This window comes from Montipora capricornis, chromosome 13 (genome assembly GCF_036669925.1).
Source record: "Montipora capricornis isolate CH-2021 chromosome 13, ASM3666992v2, whole genome shotgun sequence".
Lineage (NCBI taxonomy): Eukaryota > Metazoa > Cnidaria > Anthozoa > Scleractinia > Acroporidae > Montipora > Montipora capricornis.
In genome coordinates, this window is record NC_090895.1 from 9115335 (window position 1) to 9140334 (window position 25000).

A 25000-nucleotide genomic window follows, 5' to 3' on the forward strand; every position below is an offset into this window, starting at 1 on the left:
GCTCAAATACGTGCGAATCGCGCAAAATTAGAATCCCGCGATAGGGAATCAAGAGAACGATCAAAAATGATTGATAACATAATAAGAGAGGTCATCGCCTCATGTACCATAGATCCGTTTCGGGAATTGGACAAGTTCGCAGCTTCTTTAAGGCGTGAAGTTGACAATGCAAATGACTTTTTCCAGTAGATTTTTATGTAAATGAAACGAATCGCCAAGTGAATCTTTGTAGTATACCGATAAAAATGATATGCACACACAGTACTATTTTATGCGCACCTTACGAAACATTATTTTAGGGTTACGCATGTGTTTTTGTTTCACGTTTTAGGGTTACAGCTGCGTTGCTCACGTGTTGTTTCACGTGTTAGGGTTACAACCGTCATTGCGTCATGCCCCAACATGCCCCTAATTTATGCACGCCCTGCGCCTTTGTTTTCATGGTTATAATATATGCACATGGAATCGAGGTTTTTGGGTCTGAATAATCCGATACAACTACTTGTAACCGAATAAAAATTATAACAAGAAACGATACAACTTTATGAAATTAATGTTAAACTATCGCCAAACCAAAAAAAGAATCTTAGTAAAGCTTATCATAGTCTAGAAACAATTGTTTTAAGACTAACAAATAGCTCATTTACTGGGCCAGATAAGCTATTAATGCCCGCGAATATTGTCAAAAGATTAAACAAAAACAGACAATTAAAAAAAGGGATGGATAACAAACTTTCTAAAACCAACATCAGAAAGCATGTTGGAGGCAGTTTGTTGACCTCAATTTTGTCATTAGGAAAAAAATTGCTTGCAACGCTTGGTAAAACCCTTGGCTTATCACCTTTGTCAGGATAGGTTTCAGAAGGAGCTTCTCAAATCGTAAAAAAGATGTCTGGTAAAGGAGTTAAAACAGGTGGTTTCATTGTAACACAAAACCAAATGCACCAGTTGATCCCATATAAGGATCTGTAAAATATGAAACAAAAAAGGACCTCCTTCATGCTCAACAAATGGAAAAACCCTTTCATATAAAGCCAACAAAAACACAGGCAAGTGGTTTTCTTGGTACTCTTTTAGCTAGTATTGGTGTTCCGCTTGCTATTGAGGCAATAAAAAAGTTAACAGGTAAAGGAGCACCGAGAATTGGATTACCAAAGATAAATAAGACTAATGGAAAAGGAGCACCGAGAATCAGTTTACCAAAAATGCCTCCTCCGTTTTTACCTATCCTCCATATATAACCGGCAAAAAGGCAAGAGGTTGCTATTAGGTCCAAACAGCCCGTTCAACGATATTCCAATTTTAGGAGCAATACTCTGAAACCACAATTTCATAAAACTTTCCCATTAAGCAATCACGATCTGTTACATTGGTGTAAATATTTACATATACCAATAAAAGATGTGCTATCAAGAGATGACACTGTTCCACATAACCACAAACAAACATTATTCTTAAACGATCTCCAACCATCATATATTAGAGGCAGTCATTGGGTTGCTACTTATGTCAAAAATGGCATCATTAATTACTTCGATTCGTTTGGTTTGTCACCACTTCAAGAATTAGTCAATCGTGTTAAAACAAAAAACACAACATTATTACACCAATACAAAATATTGTGACAAGACCATGTGGTTACTTTTGTTTATACTTTTTAAATCAAATAAATAAAGGCAATTCAGATTATGATCTGTTAACAGTATTTAATATCCATGATACAATGGATAATGAAAAATTTATTGAAAAGTATCTTAAAAATATCTAAATTATATATGTAACTAAATGAAATCATATTGTGTAAAACAGAAAAAAACCAGACTGAATGCATTTGAACCTAAAAATGGGAGGCTAATGTTTTATTGCACTTGCGCTGAACGCAGGGGTATATATAAAAAAAGAAACGATTTGTTAAAACCAGGAAAACTAATCAGCCCGCACCCCAGGGCGGGCATCGTCAGTGATATTGGTAATACAGCTGCTGAACTATTTTTAACCAAAGGTGTCCCTTATCTTGGTAAGCAAGGCCTGCAAAAGTACAGTCTGTCCTTCTTACATCGGCCTTCTTACATCGGCCTTCTTACATCGGCCTTACATTGCGATTATTATGATGTTCCACTGTGTATGTATTGAATACCCGGACCCAGATTATGTTTATTTTGAAGTGGCTAAGAACATTGTTTTTTACTGATCGATGGGTATTCTTGCTCAGTTTTTGAGAAAGGAAACGTTAATTGAACGGTTTAAGATGAAACGAAATTACTCATGGAAACATCTTTTGCAAAAAAAAAAAAAAAAAAAATGAAAGAGCAACGAAGGTGAGATGTGAAAACATCTTTCCAAGATGACCAAACTTTCGTGCAGTGGTGCACGTAAAAAACACTTTGTCACGTGCCCGACACGTGAAGAAGTGCACTATATCTCAACACTTAAAAATACTTTCAGAAGTACACAAGTTCCTTGAGGATGGCCATGCCAAATGAATCCATAGCACGAGAATCAAATATTTAAAATGTACCATTTGTTGTAATTTAAATACTCACAGTAATATGCACCCAATTGTCAAAATAAATATGTTATTTGCCAGCTGGGAGGTCCGTATAGAGAAAAACTGTGACGGAAGCCTTGTAATTGCTGCCCGAGGCCGCAGGTCGAGGAAAGCTTTTCAAGATCGATGTCACAGTTTTTTGCTATACGGACCGACCCTTGGCTGGAGTACGCGGGAGTACTAGGTCTTGGTTTGCCAACATGACGAGGTTACCAAGCTGATTTCAACGGTCGTTGTGTCGTGTTTAAAATGTACACGGATGTCTGCCATCGTTTTATCGTTTCACTGGGGACACGAAGAGCCGCCTGGCGTCGATCTCAGGGCTGCTGTTGTGTGGCTAGAGAATTGAAATGAAAGATCTACCTTTGCCCTTGAATTCTGTGGTGGATTTGAGGCCGTGGGTACATTTTAGCCTGGGATTTTTGACTTCGTTCGGCAGGCTGTCCGGACAGGAGTGTTTCGCCTTGTCTACTCTTTATTCAGAGAAAACCAGGTTTCAAAAAAATCGCTTAAATCAAGTTGAATCGGTAAAATAACAACATCAGGAGCAAACAACACACGTATGGAATAAGGTAAGCCATTTTTATTGAATATTTCCACTTTGAATTACCTCCATGGATATCTTATTGAAAATCCCATACAAACCCTTATAATTCGACGCCATATTGTGTTCCTTGTGTGGTTCATAAAGAGAGCTTGGGCTACCTGTGGTTACATACGAACCATGGCAATTACTTGTCTGCATTACTAATTAACACGAAAAGGATAACTTGGGAATTTTTAACAATATATCGCTTTAATCTAACCCAAAATCATTCAGATATCCAAAACGTCCAATGCATGATCCATTACCTTCGCTTTTGGGTTTGTTAGCATTATGATTTGCAATATTTCAGGTTTACGTGTTCACAAGTTTGTTTTTGTATCTCGTAGATGTTTAGATTTCCAATTACAAACTCTGTTTTGATTGGTCACTCTACCTCACTGTGTAAATAGTTCACCCTGAATTCAAACTAAATACGTTCCGTTTCTGAGAACACAAAACAACAACATTCTTTTACAAATCGTACTGGGTATGCCTGATTTCTGTATTAAATTTAACTTTCATTTTCCAAATGGTCTGGATAGCACAAGTGTTGCTAATAAACACACTTAAGTTGAGGGAACATGCTTTGAAGTCTCAAACATCAGTTTGCATTTACCTGTTCATACACGCTTTTGGAAAAGTGTTACATACCACGTGCTTAGATTTAAACGCATACCTGAGGTAGCTCCTATAGTTGTGTTTACGAGCAATAGAGTTCTAAAGTGTGACGTCACGTTGCCATGGCGCTTAAAAATTCAGTTCTAAACAAAAGAACGCGTCCCTCGTGCGACCTTTGTGTAGAAGAGGTCAAGTGGGTAATTATCGTTTAGAAAAGCAAAAGGAGAGTTACCATAAGGTTTATTTACGTTTTTGTTCATAGTAGAAGCCCTTTAGTTTTAAAATTGAAAGAAAACGCGGTTAAAACGATTGTTATGGTTCAATGCTTTGCGCCCGACTGCAACCATCAATCGGAAAGTCACACGTGCAGATTTTTTAGTTTCCCTAGCAGGGAAAAAAAAGCGGATGAATACAGGAGATGGATTCGTCTATTGAGGTCAGTAAATTATTATTATTAAGGATGTAGTTTTCATATACTTTGTCGAATTGAAGAATGCGGTGAGACCGAAAGTACGGTCCGTTTCCACGATCGATATTAATGGCGGTGGCCGTGTTACTCGCGGTGTATTTGTCGCCTAGAAGTCTATGTTTTTATCTTTTTCCTGTGGTTATTACTGTTTCTCTTACTTTGACTTTAAGAGTCTCTTTCTTTTACGTGAATAATGAAGAGAAATTAAGAATTTGTATTTTCAACATTTTTGAATGAGGGAATGTTATTTTATCTTGCCGCTTCCAGTCTTCTTCTGATAATTATTCGAGCAATTGTTTGTATGGCTGCTATGTCTGTTTGCTGCAGCTCTGTTAATTTATAAAAGTGCAGATAAAGCTAAAATTTCCCTTTTCTCTTTAGGAGACAAGACAGAGAGCCAGGGAAGCATTCCCGAGTTTGCAGCTGCCATTTCAGGGATGGGAACAAAAGTAATGGCCCTGAGAGTTTCAAGAGGAACCAAAATAAACTTTTTCCTGCAGAACAAGGAACCAAACCAAAAAAGAAAAAATCGATCCAGCCAGGAAGAAGTCTGTGTATGCAAGAAGTGATAGAGACTGCAAGGGAGAAAATTAAATCCCAACAAGTGCCTGAGAGATCTGAATCAAGTACAAAGGAAATTGTTTTAGAAGCAGAGCTAGAACAAGCAAAAATGGAAATAACTGACTTGAAAGAAAAGATTGGATACTTAAAAAATCATTACACAGTTTCTACATTGAATGAAGATGTTTTGAAGATGGAAACTGGGCTCCCAACTAGAGATGTTTTCAACATTGTTGTCAGTTATACAGAAAGGTTCAAAGACGAAATCAATTACTTTGCTGGCTGGAGAGTCGAATCGATCAGATTTGAAGACCAAATATTTATTACATTAATGAAAGTCAGACAAAATTACACAAATCTTCATCTTGCTCAATTATTTAGCTGTAGTGTATCCACAATTGCAAATATTGTTACTACATTCATCCATGTTATCCATTCAATTTTATTTACTGATCTCATGACATCAATCCCTTCTAGGGATAAGAACAATCTGTCTGCCCCATCATCATTTAATCAATTTGGGTCTTGTAGGGTAGTAATAGACTGTACGGACATCGAGATCGCCACACCAGGATTAATGAGCCAGCAAAATGCTACTTACTCGAGTTATAGAGGAATGCATTCTTTTAAAGTCATTGTGGGTGTTGCACCAAATGGTGTAATTACCTATGTCAGTAAGCTATATCCAGGTTCGATATCTGATAAAGCAATTGTGCAGCAATCTGGATTGTTAAATCACCTGACTGCTGGGGATTTGGTCCTAGCCGACAAAGGCTTTCTGATTCAGGACCTTGTACCAAATGGTGTCTCAGTAAATATTCCACCTTTTCTAAACAATGGGACATTCACTGAAGGTGAAGCACAGGCAACAAAGGCCATCGCAAAATGTAGAATTCATGTTGAGAGGGCAAATGCTCGGCTTAAAGATTTTAAGATATTAAGCTTTATTCCTTCATATTTACGCTGTCATGCAGACATTATTTTTCAGCTGTGTGCATCACTTGTCAATTTGCAGTTCCCACTGATCAAAGAGGGATGTGAAGGATATGAATTTGATTAAGTTAAGAATTTATAATATTAAATCATCTTACTTAGAAAACATTTTTGTTTTATGTCACATTGTGTGGTTCCAAAAAATATTCATACCTCCTCCAAAGATGGTTCTTTGGTTTGAACCTCCCCCCCCCCCTCCCCCCGCCTGGAATTTCTAGCTTAGCTTCATGCTTTATTTAAAAAATTGGCTGTTGAGACCCCATTCACCTTGAAATTTCCAAAGACCACCCTAATGGTGGGCATAGATATTTTCTGGAACTGCAAAATAGAGAAAAAATACTCAGAAATTTTCAAATGCCTTTTTTTCATGTATTTGGAACAAAAAATCAGTTCCCATGATTAGCTGGCCTTGAAATATTTGATTTCCTCTGTTCACTTGATAGTAATGTAATGCGTCAATTATCACAAAATAACTATAATTGTCCCTCAACAATCTTTGGGAAGAAGTTTTCAAAATAAAACTGGGTGAGTTTTGTGATGTTTTCACTCCAGGCCTCATCCTTTGCTATTTTCAAGACAACTGCATCTTTACTTGTCCAGACAACAAAGTAGCAAAACTTCCTCCGACTAAAATATATTTCCTCTTGCACCTGATGCCAATAAACGTGGTCTTGCTTTAAAGCATATTGGCCATTTTCACATTTCTTTAGGCAGAAATTGGGTGAGGTGTTGACTGCCTCTTCAATAGTCATGTTTCTTTTCGTATAAGGGCATTTGGCCTCCAGAACAGATTCCTCATCCACGATCCCATCTGGGGAGGCACCAAGAATACCAGACAAATCAAGCCAAATTCCAGTTTCCTGGACAGTCTTTCCGGTTAGATTGGTAAAAGCTTTTACAGCTTCAGCCTCATTGTTTACCCCCCACTGCACTGCTTTTACCTTTGATAAGTCATATTCCCCCATGAGTCGTTTAAGAAGTGAAGGGGTGACCCTTTTAGCACTAAGAACAGAACCGAAATTGCTTGCAGTGAGCCGTCCTCGTCTTGCAATGTGCCAGGCTGGGTTGTCTCGTTGACCCACAGTCTTTTGGCTGACTTGAAGGACATCCACTACAGTGATTTTAGCTTTGCGCACTAAGACATCCAGCTGTTGCTGAGCACCTATGGCTTGGAGGAAGTCCTCTGAATAGATGATTTCTTCAATGGTGGGTATAGATAATTGGGCTGGGGGTGCAGGTTCTGGACACATAAGCCAGCATAAACCAGTGAACCTCCCATATTCCTTCAAGCGAGTATAGAGGGCAGAGCGGTCTACTGTGGTGGGAGATCTAGAAATTGCCACATACTTCTTTGGCATTGGAAACATTTCTTCCACTGCCAACAAGGACAGGGAGCTGTTTGCTTTCCTTTTCCTCCACTGGCATTCAATATCTGTGCGCCCTATATTATGAATGCCATGTATAAAGAGAGCAGCTGCATGACTACATTTAAATTTCCCCCGTGGGCATTCACAGTCCGTCGATTTTATACCAAATTGCTCATCCAGGTATATCTATAAATGAAAATTAAAAGTATTGTAGTTCAGGCGATGTATTGTGAAACTTAGATTAGTTTAAGATAACAAGAAATTAGCTTGTCAAACTGGCTCTACTATTTAAGCAAAACAGCTCGTTGTACTTGAGAAATTGCTATGCCCTCAATCTAAAAATGTGAAATATAAAGGAAAACAACCATCCGACAAGTGGAATAACAGCAAAGATTTCCTCTGCTATTCACGATCGATCAATCGAATTCGACTTTCACTTACCGTGACTTTATAGACCTTTTTCTTCATACTTGCGTGGACCTCTCCTCGCAAAACACCTTGGTTGTAAGTTACCGATTCAATATGGTCGGATTTATAATGATTTTCCCCTCGCTCAATCGATTTTTTCTCTTCAGCAAAGAAAGATAGCAAAGATGCGATCGTGAGCGACGCCATTTTGAAAACGGGCGTGCGTTTGTTTAGAACTGAATATTTTGCTCCCATGGAAACGTGACGTAAGGGCTTTAGGACTCTATTGATCTCCTTGGCTAGTAATACAATGAAATGTGGATGACCTCGGCACATCGTTAACCAAATACAAGTTTCCTCTTTTTTATGCTGTTATAAAATAGACGTCTCAGCCTTTTCTCTGTAATTCTACTCGGTTCTCGGGCACGTCTATGTCAATTCACATGCAAATCACTAAAGTAAACACACTTTTGCTTATCGAGACCTGTATTTCTCCTTTGGAGTCAAGTCTTTATTACCATTGAGAATCAAATAACTGTACAGCCTTTCAAACTTCAAACTACATCAGTTATTTTCTAAAGAGCTGATCACAGTCTCCACTGCCGGGGCCGATGACATCAAATCTTGTAAAACTAGAACAGAAATACATACACAAGATGTCAGTGAACACGATTGCTAATATGGCTAGTTGAACAAAGGATATAACCTAGACCACGACTAGAAACAATTAAAAAAAAAAAAAAAAAGGCAATAGACTAAAAACGTATCTCCATAGTCAATGGTACACTGAGCGGGAGGCTGTTTGCTCGCGGTGAAAATGGTACAAGCTTGAGGCCGTTTGTTTTCTGTGCCAATGTTTTACTTTGTCTTCAGAAGATTCCAATATGGCCTCCATTTGTTTGTGGAGTTATTTTCTTTGTCGCTGTCACCTTCAAAGTAGTCCTCAATAAGGTACCCGCTGCTCATTAAAAAATTAGTATTTTGACTTGTATCACTTTCAATAGCTGCGTCCATTTCAGTTAAATTTGAGTATATTCTTGTTTCATTCAGTTCGCGGAATGACCAGTTTCGAAGCTGACGCTTGACATCTTTTAGTGTGGGTCTACCACGAAAAGCCTATGCCTTTCTTTGTATGTGTTTTGAGCGCCCCAAGAAGAAATCGATTAAGCCATCCCATCAACGCATCACAGTTGGATTACGTGGTTTGCTTTAAATAACCAATGTAAACAGCGCCACGTGGCTTCTATTGTGCATTACCCAATCAAAACACCGTCACGTGCTTTCTATTGTGCATTTTGCTGCACAGGAAAAGAAAAACTGAAATCAAACGTTTTTTTATAACTCGTGCCCCTACGAAGCCGAGTAAAAAACCGGCCAAATGGGACGTTATTTTGGTTCAGAAGTGTTGCGCGACCCAAAATTGCAGAAAAAAGCCATTGACTATGCTTTGGAGAAGCTTAATCCAGCGATTCAAAACGTCGGATCACAACCTTTGAATTAATTGTCGACAATTATCAGACCAAAGAAAAAATATAAAACAAACAGAAAAGACCTTGATGGTGGCGCTATTGATATACAAAATATGCTAAATCAAAAATAGTTACCAAAGTTTCATTTAAGAACGTTTCCCGGTCTAAAAAAGTATCAATTTTGCGGTCCTAATACAAGATTAGATGAAAGTTCTATTCTCTTTCGCTTCGCTCAGCCGAATAAAAAACATTTCTATTATATGTATAGAGACAAGTAACAAACAAATAATGGAGGAAGCCGCCAGCAATGGTCCAGTTTATTTACAAAAAACTGAGCCGGGGACACACTGGATACAGGTTACAAGCCAAGGAATATACGAAAAAAGTCATACGCTATTTAAAACAACAATACAAAATAGTAAGGAAAAAACAGCCTCGAGTAAACTGGTCGGCGACATTCACGAGAAGTGGTATATAAAGGCCTAATTATCCCAATGGGAATTAAACCAAGCAACTTAATTAGACAACTAAAAGAAATACATTTCTATTCTCTTTCGCTTCGCTCAGCCGAATAGAAAACATTTGTATTATATGTATAGAAGAGACAAGTAACAAACAAATAATGGAGGAAGCCGCCAGCAATCTTCAAGAATAACAAAGCACGTGGGAAGGCTAAAAAGACTAAATACCAATATTAAGAGTAACTAAGAGCTGGTGTTGAATATCTTCCCTACAGTAAGTATCTTTGGCCTTCTCGGACTTCCAACGACCATGCTTCTTAATAACACGATCAGGCAAATCGTTATTAGTGGCTGCAGAAGCACCTCCGATCCTGAGGGAATGAAGATCACACAGCTTAGTATCAAGGCCAATGGCCTTAAACTTTTCAATAAAAAAGTTCTCTCGCTCTAGAATACGAACGCTTAGAGCCTGCACAGAGGGAATAATTTCTATTTTTACCGTTAGACAAGGACGGAACACGAAGTCCGTGGAATTAAAGCTATCCACACTTAAGGGAGCGTATCTGTGTAACATATTAAAGGGCAAGTTGGATTACCAGTTCTAGTAACTACCCTTGTTGACCCGGAACCATATTGGTCGGTTTCACTCCTAGGAATATGCAGAGAAAAATACGTATCCTTGAAATCAATGTCACACCACCTAATATTACAGGCCTCCTTAAAACGCAAGAAAGAAACAAGACAGAGATAGACATTGACTATCATTGACTCCAGCAAACCTAAGAACAAGAGCATGTAAATGTTCAGGGCAGATAGGGAGTCTCTTTTTAGATGAAACAAAATCAGCAGACACTCTCTTGCAGCCTTCCAAAATGGCTTTAACAAAACTACTGTTACATGGATTCCGGACATCACACGAATTATGGAAAAAATTAACACTATAAAAGGCGGAATTAATGGTAGCAAAAGAACAACCTGATTGGACTAGACTAATAAGATAAAGTGAAAAATAAAGAGCAAAAGCAGGAAAACACGAGACTCCAGGGAAAGAGGCAGCCCATGACTTCCACTTTTGAAATTGTGAGTGATATCATTTTACAGTCGAAGGAGCTTTACTTGCCGCCAGTACACCGAGGATAAGTTCTTCCAAAGGTCTCAAGGCATCGATCCGCGGACCTACATCAATTGAAGAACTTGTAAAAAGACAAAAAACCAGCAGAGTATTACTACAAATAATAACATAAACCTCAAATCCATGGAGAATATGTCAATAAAGATACACGAGAGAAACCGAATAAACATGAAGCTTACAACAATACAAAAGGCTATAAAGCGTGCATCATCAATAAACGCTATAAAGCGTACGACAATAACTAGCGCTACGAAGCGCACAGCAATTACTAGCGCTATGAAGAGCATAACAACGACCAGCACTGTGAAGCGCACAGCAACAATTAGCGCTATGAAGCGCAAAAGACTAGCCATCCAACAGTAAAACTAAAACCGCAGACTAGAATCTAAACGGACAAACTATTGTATTGTGACCATCCCGAGCAGGTGCAAAAACAAAAGAAGGGTCAGAAAATTCAACCACTTGACGAACGGAAGGCCTAAGACAACCCATCGGAAACACGGTTGGCCAAAAAGCTGCTAAAAGCCACTTGGGGATAACGAGAACGCCCCGAGGGCCGCATAACTCTAGATGAAAAATTGTACGACTAATAAGATAAATAGGTGGCACCAACCAATTGTTCTCACACTCCAGTCATCAAAATCAATGACTCTACTCAACGAATCAGCATAATCATTGAGAAACCTGGGGACCCACTCAATTTCAATGTACACATTGTAAATGGTACAAAATTGAAAGTTCTCAAGAGCGTGGCGCTGCAACTTGAGGGATGTATTGCCCTTACTGGAGATAACCGAAACATTTTTGCTGTCCGTGTACAATTAGACCACTCTGCCCTGGATAAACGACTTAAACGACTTAAGCTAGTAAAGGATAGCAAGCAATTCCCTACCATTGCTATCAAGAATAGATTCCATAGAGGAAAAAGTTTTGTAAAACAGTTCAAACTTCCCCATGTCAACAAGAAGGGCATTTTCCCCACAAGCTCATACTCATACAAGCTCTGTTTATAGAACGCTAGAGAAGAATAACTTATCTTCCATAAATGTCATGAACTACTGGGATACATCAGGTTGAGAGACGGTAGAAACAGACCCTTGGCCGGTGCACAATAAATTTGAAACGCTAGAAGACAGGTTTTCCAAGAACTGCGAGCGTGAATTAGCGTGTGGTGGACGTGCTGGCACTTGCTCCGGCAGCGTAAACAGCATTTCCGGTGGTGAAGGGTCGGGCAAGCCTGGCGGGACACTCTCTCCACCAATGTCCGGAGTAGCCACAGAACCGGCAAGCACCTCCTTGGCGATTGTAGGAAACCCTGGGTTGCTGGTACGTAGCAGCAGTTGAGGAGGCGAACTGACTACGCTGGAAGTATCCTCGAAGGGTGTATGTTTGAGAAAACGGCGGATATGTTCCCTGCACGCGTTCAGCATTTTGGCCTTTGGCACGAGTGCGTGTCTTGACTCTCAGAGCTTCCCTTTCAGCAGCGCGGATCGTTTTATCGTCCTCCAAGTCAAGGGCAACAGCGTTACTCTCGCAATGTTTGACCGTGAGCAAACCGCCTTCGGAAGAATCAGCAATTCGAATCTTTCTGTTGCGTTCCTTTATAAGTTTCATTTAATAGAATCGTTCAAAAGTAGAGACGCTTTTGCTGAATCTCGAACAAGAAATGCCTTCGAAATGCTTTCGAGAAGATCCAAAACTTCAAGGTTGAACTTATAGTTCCTTTCCTTTCCAGGATAAGAAAACTTGAGCTCGCTCTTAACTTTGAGCTGTTTAGAGACAGATAAAGCACACTCGGCGTCGGTAGAAGCCTTCTCGAACTTAGAAGAGAGCTCAGAAGTGTGCGACTTGAGTTGCTCGAGTAAGAAGGTACGGAACTCGGTTAAATCCTGTTGAGTAACCGTTTCTTGTTCGTCGCCCGACATTGAACGAAAAAACCTAAACCGAAATAAAACAACAAAACAGCCTCGAGTAAACTGGTGGGCATTAAGTGGTGTGACATTCACGAGGAGTGGTATATAAAGGCCTAATTATCCCAATGGGAATTAAACCAAGCACTTTAATTAGACACCTAAAAGGAATACACATTAGCACGAGGTGATGAGGGAATAAACAGATTAGACAAATTTTGTAAGCAGCATGATATTGATTAAAGTAATTCCAAAACATTAGATGACAAGCATAAGGCGGATCAAAAAAATGATAGATGAAATACAACAATTTCCAAATCAATCATTGACAGAAAGAGCCATAAAGAACACCATGAAACTAAAGAAAAGACTGGGTCTTGGTCTTCCAAAAAACGTAAAAAGCCGTCGAGTAAAGAAAAAATAAATTGGCAGCAACAGTTAGCAGATGAGCTGCACAAACCGATAAAAAGGAAGTTTACTCGACGGCGTGTTATTGTAAATTACATCAATGAAATGAAATATGGGCTGCAGACTTAGTTGAAATGCAACAATTTAGCAGATGAAAGAAAGGAGACAAGTATCTTCTTATGGTAATAGATGTTTTCAGTAAATATGGATGGATTGTACCATTGTAAAATAAACAAGGAGAGACCGTTAGAGAAGCGTTCCAAAGCATCTTTAAAGGTGGTAGAAAACCTCAGCATCTATGGACTGATAAAGGCACAGAGTTCTACAACAAACATGTTAAAGACCTCTTAAGCAAGAATAAAATAGCACTCTATTCAACAGAAAATGAAGAAAAATCATCAGTAGAAAGATGGAATCGCACGAGTAAAAACAAAATGTGCAAGCAGTTCGCTGTTCAAGGCAACACACAATATTTGGACATATTACCCAAAATATTAAACCAGTATAACAACACTACACATAGTTCAATAAAAATGACACCTACAGAAGCTAGTAAAAAAAAGAATAAAGGAGTTGTTTACTTTAATCTATATGGTGATATGGCAATATCAAAACAAAAACCAAAATTTAAATCAGGCGATAAGGTTAGGATAAGCAAATATAAAAGAAAGACTTTCGATAAAGTCAAAACGGAAAATGTTGTGAAAGAGATAACTGTGCATGTAATTTCAGTTTTTTGGTTATTGATTCCAAGGCTTGTTTGTTTACTGCTGTCTGCTCAGAGGTGTTTGATGACGGTATGACAATTATTTTTGTATTTTATGAAAAGGCATAATTATTTCCATATACACTAGTTTGCTTTCTGAGGTAAGAAACGGGATCTCCGCTTTTGCTGTACATTTTATGGAGAGCTCTAGTCTAAAATTTTCTGTGTGTATTGCAGTATTAAATTTCTTTGTTGTAATATACATGATTTCGGCAACTACAGTTCGTATTTTGTCTTGCTTTGAGGTATATAATATACAAAAGTTACTACAATTATAATTAGTCTGAGAACCAGGCACATATTTATTAGGCCAGTGGCACGCATACGTAAAAAAAAAAAAAAAACAGAATTTCAAGCACCAAGAGTACGCCTGTTCGCAAGTGGTGCTATAAATAGTTTAGTAAATCAACAAAAATGACGAAAAATCGGTCAAAACACCGTGTTTCCGTTCTACATCAAAAAGGTTATTGGTTTCAATTTTCCTGGTACAACGTTCATTCACTCTCGTATGCAAAACTAGCTTCTAAGGTTCTATTTGCCCTTTACAACCCACAGTCAAAACATATCTTCTCCTGAATTCACGAATTTGGTTTGGGGCAGGTACTTTAAAGTGGTGTTTTGGTACCCCACGAAAACACGGTTTTTCATTAAGAATGTTTTAATTGTTTTTTGGGAATCGGACAGCTGTCTTAGCACAGTGCTTTTGCAACGAGCGATTGATACTTTATGTCAGTACCAGGCGGATCTTCCAGCCCGTCCCCCTCTCCGTGTAGTCCTTTGTTTAGATTCTGTTACATAAAAATCATAAATCGTTATTACTCTGTACATTTACCATGTAACTTGATTATAGATATTGTAACAGGTCTCTTGTAATTTTTGCAACTTATCATACTCTGATCGTGCTAATGTAATGTCAACGAACCTGTAAAATACTCTTTGAAACAAACTATTTTCTTCGCTGTCAAAAATATGTTAACTCAGCTGACGTGCAGGCGTACTGTTTGACGTGATGTTGGCACTTTATTGACCGGTCAACTCAAAAAGATATATTTTTTTGCCGAACACTGCCCTTAGTTCTTTTCAGTAATGATAAAATTTCACTTTCGTTTTCTTAATCGAAAGAAGGTTAAAGCTTGGAGAGTCGTGATCATTGGCCCGAGAATAGATTGAAAAATATCCTTTGAGAGAAAATTGAGAAACAAATACCTTGGCTGAAATGAAATAAACCCAGAATTGTCTTGTATAGAAGAGAGCAAGAAACTAAAAGGTTAGAAGGTTAGAAGGTAGCACGAACCAGAGGAAGTGACGATGTCCACAACCGAGGCGAGAGAGTTGCAAACCAGACACATTTCAGCTGTGATAACAGAAACAGCCATATTTTCATTGGTAATGGTCCTTTCACTGCTTGGAAATGTGTTCGTCTGTTATGCTGTTTATCGAAACCCGAGACTGCACCACCACCCCATCAACTGTTACATTATCTCACTTGCTCTTACTGACATCTTACAAGCAATTTGCGCTATGCCACTATCAGTTGCCTTTCTGGCAACTGGAGAGTGGTCATTTGGAGCAGCTACCTGTGGTTTTGTTGCCGTTACGAAGATATCCTTAACAAAAGTTTCTACAGTTACTATGGCTCTGATGGCATTAAACAGGTACTATAAAATAGTGAAGCCAACAAAATACCTAACAATTTTCAAGCCGAAGCGTTTCTCTGCATTGCTGGCCTGGGCAATAACGTTCACACTCGCCTTTCTCTCAGTATTTGTTCTTGATCAAAAAACCGAAACAAATGCGGATTTTGCAATGTGCATCATTTGGTTCCATCCATCCTTTTTCTTTGCCATACTCACATTTATGTACGCGCCTTATTTCGCTATTGTGCTTTGTTACTGAAAGATGTATAAACACGTGAAAATGCACAATGCCAATGTTTCATGGCAATCTTCCAACGTTGCCGATGTCAAAATCAGCAAAACTTTGTTCGCCACTGTCATCGGATTTTTCATTTTTTTTGTGCCAGCTCATATAATAGTTATCGTCTCAAAATTTGCAGAATGTTACCTTTTCCCGCGATACCTTTCTCTTATTGCATCTCTCTGTATATTTATGACCAGTTGCATTAATCCGTTTATTTACGGCTATATGAACACCGCTTTTAACACCTATGTTCCTACTGATCCTATGATCCTAATGATCCTGTGTTCCTACTGATCCTATGTTCCTACTGATCCTATGTTCCTACTGATCCTGTGTTCCTACTGATCTTGTGTTCGTACTGATCCTGTTTTCCTACTGATCCTATGTTCCTACTGATCCTATGTTCCTACTGATCCTGTGTTCCTACTGATCCTACGTTCCTACCTATCCTGTGTTCCTACTGATCCTATGTTCCTACTGATCCTGTGTTCCTACTGTTTTATGACAATTTATGTTATGACGTCAGTCAGGTGGTCGTACACGAGCCATGGGCCTTTTTAACACCGAGTTTAAGAAATGGTTTGTTCCTAAAAGGGGCCACTCAGTAAATACATTACATTGGCGACGAGGAGACGAAAACCGTGACGCTGGAAGAAGCAAAGACCAAGATGAAAATAAGGGCAACTCAATCAAGGATAAGGAAAATTAGCCTAAGGGACGCTTTGGCGAGCAAAAAGCGAGAAAGATAGTGAAAAATCATTGTAAACAGCATACGTCGCTCATCGACCTCGAGCTGACAGGAAATTGAGGAGCATTCACCGTTTCTAGGTAATTTAGATACTCGCACACGATAAAAAGGAGTCTCTGAGATACAACAACAAACGTTTTACGATTTAATTTTTCCCCCTGCTTAATTGACCGAATACAAAAATGGCTCCCAACAAATTCGTCTTTTGTCATTGTGTTAATAAGCCTGAGTAACCTCGTTAACACTGTAAAATTGAAAAAAAATTGACTGTAAAGACTAATTTTCACAAAGACAAAAGAATACAATTTTTCGGCAGACATAATTTGCCATACGCCGATTGTGCTAAGGTAATGTTTACAAATCTGTAAAATACTATTTGAAGCAAACAATTTTTTTTGTTGTGGAAGTTTTGTTAAGGTAGCTGACACGGAGGCGTCGTGCGTCTGGCAGCTGTCATTTTGACTTGTGATTGGCACTTTATTGACCAGTCAAACTTAAAACATATAAGCTTGAGAGAAGAGAGCATTTGCCTGAACACTGCCCTTAATTATTTTCAGTTATGATATAAGTACATTTGTGTGATTGACAGAAGGCTAACGTTTTGGGAGTCGTGATAATTTGCCCTGCCTGCTTTTATCCCCCTGCATTGTGTCGCACGTCCAATCACAGTCACGCCTACTTCGTGTTGGCAAACTTTAAAAAGACATTCAGAAAAATGTGTCGTTGACAAAGGAGACGCCATGTGCTTCAAAGCTTTTGAAAAACAGAGTTTGCCAAATGCTGAGACACACTGCACACTAAACTTATTTAACTGATACACAGGCGCCGAAACTTCAACCTTGAGGGAAAGCCAACAAAAATATAAGGAGCGCCTTGATAAATACTGTACTTCCATCAACGAATAAAATTGCCGTTCGACATTACCCAGCAACACTTATTCATTTAACGATGATATGATATATGAAATAAATCATTTATTGAACTGCGGATATGAGATCCTCGCAGTTGTGGGGACGCAATTTTAGCAATTGCGTATAGAAGCCTGAAAAATTCAGGGCTTCAATGGGGTTTGAACCCGTGACCTCTCGATACCGGTGCGACGCTTTTGTTGGGAGCGGGTTATATGTGGTGAAGAATGAATCAACGATGAAATGATACATGAAACGAATCATATGTTGAACTGCAGATATGAAATCAAATGACGCTATGATCCTCGCGGTTGTATCGACGCAGTTCTACCAATTGTGTAGAGAAGCTTAAAAATTTTAGGACTTTAACGGGTTTGAACCCGTAACCTCCCGATACCAATGCGACGCTCTCGTTGGGCGCTGGTCATTTGTGGGAGTCCGGGACTTTTCAGGCTTCTCTACGCAATGTCCAAAAATTTTGTTCATAACTGCGAGGATCATAGCTTCAATTGATATCATATCCACAGTTCAATACATGATCATTTTATCATATTTTGTTTCAAAGCTTATTCATTCATCTCGGGAACATTAGACCCACATATGACCAGCTCCTAACGAGAGCGTCGCACCAGTATCGCTAGGTGACTGGTTCAAACCCCGTTGAAATCCTGAATTTTGCATGCTTCTCTACGAAATTGCTAAAATTGCGTTCACAACTGCGATGATTACAGCATTCTTATTTCTTTATTTATAAACTTCTCCCCTTCGGGCAGGGTATCCCCATAGACCACACAGCTCCACTATGGGATCCCAAACAAAATACACAAATACTGAATTTAGCAACACAAACGATCATCAGTCAGGGTACAAATAGCTCGACAAGAGTGAAATTTGTTACAGATATATTTAAGGGATTGTGGTATATCAACATTACAGGAAATCTTGGCTAATTCGAAGTAATATTTAAAAAGTTCCTTCGTGAATAAACTGACTATCTTAATGTCTCTTAGATAAGATGACAGAATGTTCCAAACTCTTGGAGCCCTTAAAAAGAAGCTGTTTTGAAATATGGTACTTCTAATATTAGTTTAAGACTGCGCTTGTAGTGAATATTCTTGAAGATTAAATGGAGCTATTTGGCTCGCTGTTGTAAGATGAACTGGGTCTGAGTATAGACACACGATTACTCGTAGTATTCCGATGCCACGAAGTCGATTGTTAAAAGTAAGTTCTATTTAAAAAAAAAGTAGGGATATGATTAATTTGGTTGCCTGTCGCTGAATTCTTTTCATGGTGTCTATTAACGACAATGCTTGTGGGGCCCAAACTTGTGACCAATACGCAAAGTTGCTTGGGACCAAGGTGGTGTATAATACAGAGCGTATACGTGGATTTTGGATATCGCTTAATGACGATCTAGTCTAGTCTGCTTTTGCGGTTACTGAATGTATATACGAGCTTTACTTGATATCACGCGAAACATGGACGCTCAGATCCTTGTGCGTTTCAGTTGACTTTAACTGGACATCCATGATAAGATGAATGGACTAGATTAGAATACTCGTAGCTGAAAGGAAAAGTTGAGATCAATCCGCCTCAACTTACAACGTCAACGTATTTGATCGAGGTCCTGCTGAAGACTCTGTCTATCCACATGATTCTTAATGGCGCGATAGCGCTTTCTATCGTCGACAAAGAGGGCAACTGATGTTGACGTGACTACTTGAGGTAGATCGTTTACAAAGACGAGAAAAATCTGTAGTCCGAGAATTGATTAGTGAGAAACGTCGGATGTAACGCGGCGTTATAGAGATTAAACACCAAGAACAAGAACTCTTTGGGAGCAGCCTGTCAGATAGTCCTCGAACGATTTTAGAAGAGTACCAGTAATTCCAAAGCGCTGTAGTTCCGTAAGGAGTAACTGGTAGTCCACGCTGTGAAAAGCTTTGGCGAAGTCCAGATATATCGTATCTGTTTGTATTATGTTGTCTAGTAACTCGCAAATGGCGTGTGGGATTTGCAGTAGCTGAGATGTGTGGATTTTCCCTTGAGAAAGCCAAATTAAGGCTGATAGAGCTTTGAAGAGATGTGGTCGATGACTTTAATTTGTTCTAAAACAACGTTCCGTTACCTTTGAAACAATTGCTAATAAAGAAATTGGCCTCTAGTTTGATACCACATTGATCTGTCCACCCTTTGGCCTTGAAAAAACGTTCGACTACTTCCGACTTCCATTCTCTTGGGATCTTGCCTAGTGTCAAACTCTTATTGAAAAGTACAAGGAAGGGTTACGTTTTTGCAAACGTTGGCCTTGTAGCACTTATATTTCAACAGTGGGGGAAAAACACCCTGAATGCTAAAGAACGAGAGGTCGGCCCAGCAGCGAGAAAATGAGCAAAACGATCATGTGAAGTAGCTTTGGCAGCATAGAAAGAGTGTTGGAGAAAATGTGCATCTGAAGTAACTCTGGCCATGGGAACATGTTATGACATGGGCTGGCAAAAGCGTGGAAAGGGCCACAATAGTTTGACAGGTTACTTTGGTACTTGTACTAAAACGGAAACAGAGTGTCAAGCACATGTAATATATTCAAACCCCCTGTAGACTAGCAAATACGGACTGGAACCATCACCAAATAGAGGATAATGCAAAGGAATCTTTTCAAATGCAGATAATTTTCCAATGCATCAGCCACTGTTCAGTGCTAGATCCAGTCCAACCGTGAGAATACTGGTCAACTGAAGCCCTTCTATCAACTTCAAAACTTGTTAACATAGAATATCAATATTAAGTAATAACACTTCTGCATTATGGTATGTACAACAAAGCATGGGGAAACTGCTACCAATACATTTATTGGCTAAGAACAATATTGCTTTTATTTTTGAAATGGGTTTAGAATTCCCCAAAACTAATCGGAAATACATGTAGGATGTTATATCCCCCCAACAAATCAAGATTTATCCAAGTGTTAGTTTTTTTAGGACAGGGAAAACTGAAGTATAAAAATGTTTCCCAACGGTTCAATTTCAACTTAACTGTTATGACATCATTTTCAAGTGACAAAAATAATCTTTTTTTAACCTAACTAATTTATATGGTGTGAGGGTATGGGAATGATTGACATATTTTTATAGCGTTGTACTTTACATGTATGCATGTTAAGTATGTTCAAATTAAACAAATAGTTTTGTGCCGCTAGAATCCAATTGTTTGTTCAAGCGTTAGTAAAATAGACAGTTTAGTTTTTCCATTGCATTTAGACTTCAATACCGAAAAGTTACTTGTGATGCCGCCAAAAGTTTTAATTATATAAGGGAACCAAAAGGTCGAGACAGCAGAAAGCAAATCGTTATCTTTAAGAAAATTACGACATTTTTTTTTTAATTTCCAAGCCATGTTTTGATGTTACGAACATCATCTTCAGTTACAGAATATTTGAAAAACCGTTATTTAGACATTTACTTGTGCTTGCTGTAATGCTTGCTATATCGACGAAACTGGTCATCATTTTTCCACACGCGTCCGTGGACATCTCTCTTCGGACAAGTCCTCACGCATCTTGAAACATTTACTAAGCTTAGAACGTTGTCGTCAATCTTGCTCTGCGGATTGTTTCGAAATCCTTGATTCCGCCCCTACTAAATTTCAACTTACACTCAAGGAGGTTATGCATTTAAATTGGGAAAAGCCTAATTTAAATCAACAAGTTCATCACGTCAACCTGAAACTTACGCTTTAGGTTCTACATTCTTTCAAACACTCTGTAACTCACTCAGATATGTAAATCTTGTCACTTAATCACGCATGTTTCGCCTAGTTGTTATATAGTCCTAAAGGTTTTTCAAAGATTCTGTAACGGAAGATGATGTTCGTAACATCGAAACATGTCTTGGAAATTAAAAAAAAAAAGTCGTAATTTTCTTAAAGATAACGTTTTAATTATATCAATGAAATGATATACATGTATGAAATCAATCATATATTGATTTGGGGATATGAAATCAAGTGAAGCTACATGTATAATCCTTGCAGATATGAATGAATCAATTTTTTTCAGGACTACAATGGGGTTTGAACCCATGACCTCACAATGCTGGTGCAACGCTCTAACCAACTGAGCTATAAAGCCACTGATGTTGGTTGCTGGTCATTTGTGGGTTCAAGTGTCAGGGCGGCTTGGTGGTTATCTATCGAGCCTCCCACCACTGCGAGCCGGGGTTCAACTCTGGCCTCAGCCTGCATGTGGGCTGAGTTTCAGGCGATCTCAACCTGACTCGAGGGTTTTTCTCCGCGTACTACGGTTTTCCTCCCTCATCAAAATCGACTCACAGATAATTAACAGCTAGCTGTGGTGCTGTGCTCCGACATCAAACATGGACGGTATAGCGGCAGCCAGGTAAAGTGTAATTAACACTGCCAATTATAATAATGATGATGATGTCGACGACGACAATGATGATGATGATGATGATGTTATTATAATTAATATTATTATTATTATTATTATTATTATTATTATTATTATTATTTTGATGAATCAACCAGTGAATGAAATGATATATGAAATGATACATAACATACTGAACTGTGGATATGAAATCAAGTGAGGCTATGATCCTCAGTGGCTTCATAGCTCAATTGGTTAGAGCATTGCACTAGCAGCACGAGGTCACAGTTTGAAAGCCCGTTGAAGTCCTGAATTTTTCAGGCTTATCTACGCGATTACAAAAATTTCATTCATAACAGCGTGGATCATAACTTTAGTTGACTTTTAATTCTGTGGTCCTTTCTTAAATGCTTGTCGATTGCTGAAAAACGATTTGTAATATATAGATTTAGCCAAGCCTAAAAGCGGAGCTCCCGGCTTGTTTATTTTTACTGGCCGTAGGATTAGTGAAAATAAGAGGCTTTGGAACTGTCCCCGGATATTGCTTAATTATTTAACATTTTCTTCGCTGCCTAACTAGCCGGAATTCCACGGTTAATTTCACTTGAAAAACTGACTGATCGCATGAATCACGAAGGGATGAGCCGAATTCATCAGTTTGGCAATTAATTTTTCTTGAATCGCAAGAGTCTTAAAAGAAAACAAGCAAATCCCCAGCAAGCGAACGGATAAGGAAAGAGGCCATTTGAGAGTCGACTGTCAAACGCCAGCGAATAGGAATCACGCTAAAATTAGAAATCACAGACGTACTATAGCTCGTGATGTGACAGATCGTCTTTGTCGGTTCAAGGTCAAACAAGGAGTTTTATTGATGTACTTTATTTATTCCACTTTATCCCTGAAAACGAGATCATTTACAATTCGATGTATTTCATCGAAACACGCCAGCTTGGCCTAGAACCAGAATCGGCTGGAAAGGAAAAACTTCAAACAAGATTTTCAACAAATTACCTGTACGCCCTCTAAACAAACTTCTGAAAACATAAGCTGGTGATATTTCTCCTTGTACTTTTACGAGAACTCATTGCGATTACATGTTTAGAACATAAGTACAAAATTCTTGTCACTGTCGAGGCACATCGAAAAACAGTTAGGCAAGCGGAGTAAAAAAAACTTCTTGTTCCCTCGCATTTTAAGGCCAAACAAACCAGAAAAAGATCGATTATTTCTGTCCAAAAAGAGTACAGATGATTGTTATTTAATTCCAGTTAACAATAAAAATTCGAGTTTCATTCCTGACCAAAAGAAAAAAACGACAAAACCACGTTTTAGAAATATGCATCCACTTGAAATAACTCATCCGTATAAATAACAAACGGTTTAGTGTCCAAGAAAAGAATTTGTGGAGTAACTTCTTCCACCAACTTTAAGCCATGATTACTGGTGTACCGTTTTGTCGTTCTCGTTCTCTTTCTCTCTTCTTTCGTCTCTGTTCTTCTGACATAGGCCGTCCAGGCATCTTGCAACCTTAGTAGATTCGAAATTAAAAATCTTAAGACATACCAAAAACTGCAATTCAGAGCAAAAGGCAGCCCTAAACAAATTAAAAATAAACACTCAGCTTTAAGTTCATATCCCTCGAATGCTTGACTTGAATAACTACAGCTATATTATGTTAAACCTGGATTGAAACCAGCGAAAAATGCAAGAAAAATATATTTTCCAAACCGTACCTGAACACGAAAAGCATCGACTGTCAAGAGCTTTGCTGACGTAGCATGACTGTGTAGCCGCGTCGAGCCACAGAAAGAGCGCGAGAATTTAAGCCTCGTTCAGGTGTGAGTGTGAGTGTCTGACCTGGCCTGAGCCTGCGATCCAATCAACAACTAGTCCCGGGTCAGCGGTCAACTTGAAAAAAAAATACAGCTGACCTCGATAGGGTCCAACTTGAGCCCGCAATATGGCCACGTGATACTGGTCAGCGGATACCTTGCTTTGAAAGGTGTCAATTGACCATAACATTGATGTCCAATATCAAAGATGTATGCTGTAAACTAGCTATAGTGTAAACTGGAGTATTGCCTCCTCGATGAGCTCTAAACTTGAGCCCGTGATATGGTTACGTGTACTGGTCACATTGGCATACATGAGGGGGCGGACGGACGGACGGACGTACGTACGGACGTTCATGACGTCATGGTTATAAAATCAAATTTTCTCACATCGATGGGTTACCATATTTTCTTAGCTATGGTGCTCCGCGCGCGCGCGACTTTGGCGCGCGCGGATCTCCGCTATCACTGTGTTAATGGAGTGCTGACTTGGTTAACTAACATACTCTGCATCGCACAAATTGCATTGATAATCATACATCACACATTTTTGGTTACTTAAAGGTGGTTTCGGTTCATAAAGTTTAACGTCTTCGCCAATTTTGCAGCTTCTGAACACTGGTGTAAGAGTGTGATTGATTTTTTTGCTAGCTCAGATCAGATACCGTTTTTCAACAAGCATAATTTGCACATTTGTATACACATTCATTATTAAATGTACCCGCTTGTCTATTTACTGCTCTACGCATTTCTACAATCATCTTAAATCTGGTTGTTTTTTAGCTATCAAAACATTTAATAATTATTTATACTGAACCAAAATCAATAAATGTTAGCAATAGTATAACCCATTAATAAGAATTTCATATATTTGAACTTTGGTGAAATAAATGAGTGACTCGATCATCACAATTTTTTTTGCTGCTTTACAAAATGTAAGTAGCAACAAAAGATAGACCTGAACTGCAAAAATTTGGCCTGAATGGGGTTTGATCATTGATTGAAATCCCGTTTAGGCCTGAAATAATCAGGTCTACATGTATTTTTCACTGATGCTTAAGCAGCGAGCAAAACTTTAATGAACCTAGTCTCTCAGTCTAAAGCCACATTGCACACTAAAATGGAGCAAAATGATATTTTACTGTTGTTATCTTCTTTTGGATCTTTGGTTTCTGGGGTGTTGATCTGCATCCTAGGCAAGGAAGATGATAACAGCAGGACTCTACATCAATGAACATGCTGAATGTTTGAGAATAAAATGCTCACCCAACTTTGAATATGAATATTATCTATCCAAACCCTACATTGACCCAACACTAGAGCATTACCTAAAGGTGCATGCACCTTTATGTTCTTATTCAAAGTTGGGAGAGCATTCTATTCTCAACATTCAGCATGTTCATTGATGTAGTGTCCTGTTGTTATCACCATTCTTGCCTAGGATGCAGATCAGCGCATTCATGACCTTTCACAAGTTACACGTATCTTTGCCCTGAAGCGATCTGA

At 38.7% G+C, this 25000-nt stretch overlaps 2 protein-coding genes and 1 non-coding gene across 3 annotated transcripts; 1 reads left to right on the plus strand and 2 right to left on the minus strand.

The window, feature by feature from the left end:
* Positions 1–3914: 3914 nt before the first annotated feature.
* On the plus strand, positions 3915–5983 carry LOC138029287 (uncharacterized). The gene is made up of 2 exons (XM_068877009.1): positions 3915–4188; positions 4603–5983. The coding sequence occupies exons 1-2, from the start codon at positions 4067–4069 to the stop codon at positions 5840–5842; spliced, it is 1362 nt and encodes a 453-aa protein (XP_068733110.1). The 5' UTR covers positions 3915–4066; the 3' UTR covers positions 5843–5983.
* A 265-nt stretch (positions 5984–6248) lies between these two features.
* LOC138030263 (uncharacterized) lies at positions 6249–7757 on the minus strand. The gene is made up of 2 exons (XM_068878162.1): positions 7584–7757; positions 6249–7328 (listed from the first exon to the last, which is right to left on the minus strand). Exons 1-2 carry the CDS (start codon positions 7755–7757, stop codon positions 6249–6251), a joined length of 1254 nt encoding a protein of 417 aa, XP_068734263.1.
* A 13574-nt stretch (positions 7758–21331) lies between these two features.
* Trnaa-agc (transfer RNA alanine (anticodon AGC)) lies at positions 21332–21404 on the minus strand. Its single transcript has one exon. It is a non-coding gene; the product is annotated as a tRNA-Ala (tRNA).
* Positions 21405–25000: the final 3596 nt, after the last annotated feature.

Coding starts and splice junctions, on each gene's coding strand:
- LOC138030263 (XM_068878162.1), bottom strand. CDS start 7,757: ATGGCGTCGCTCACGATCGCATCTTTGCTATCTTTCTTTGCTGAAGAG. Junction 7,329..7,583: donor AAAAGGTCTATAAAGTCACG/GTAAGTGAAAGT, acceptor TTTCATTTATAG/ATATACCTGGATGAGCAATT.
- LOC138029287 (XM_068877009.1), top strand. CDS start 4,067: ATGGTTCAATGCTTTGCGCCCGACTGCAACCATCAATCGGAAAGTCAC. Junction 4,189..4,602: donor AGATGGATTCGTCTATTGAG/GTCAGTAAATTA, acceptor TTTTCTCTTTAG/GAGACAAGACAGAGAGCCAG.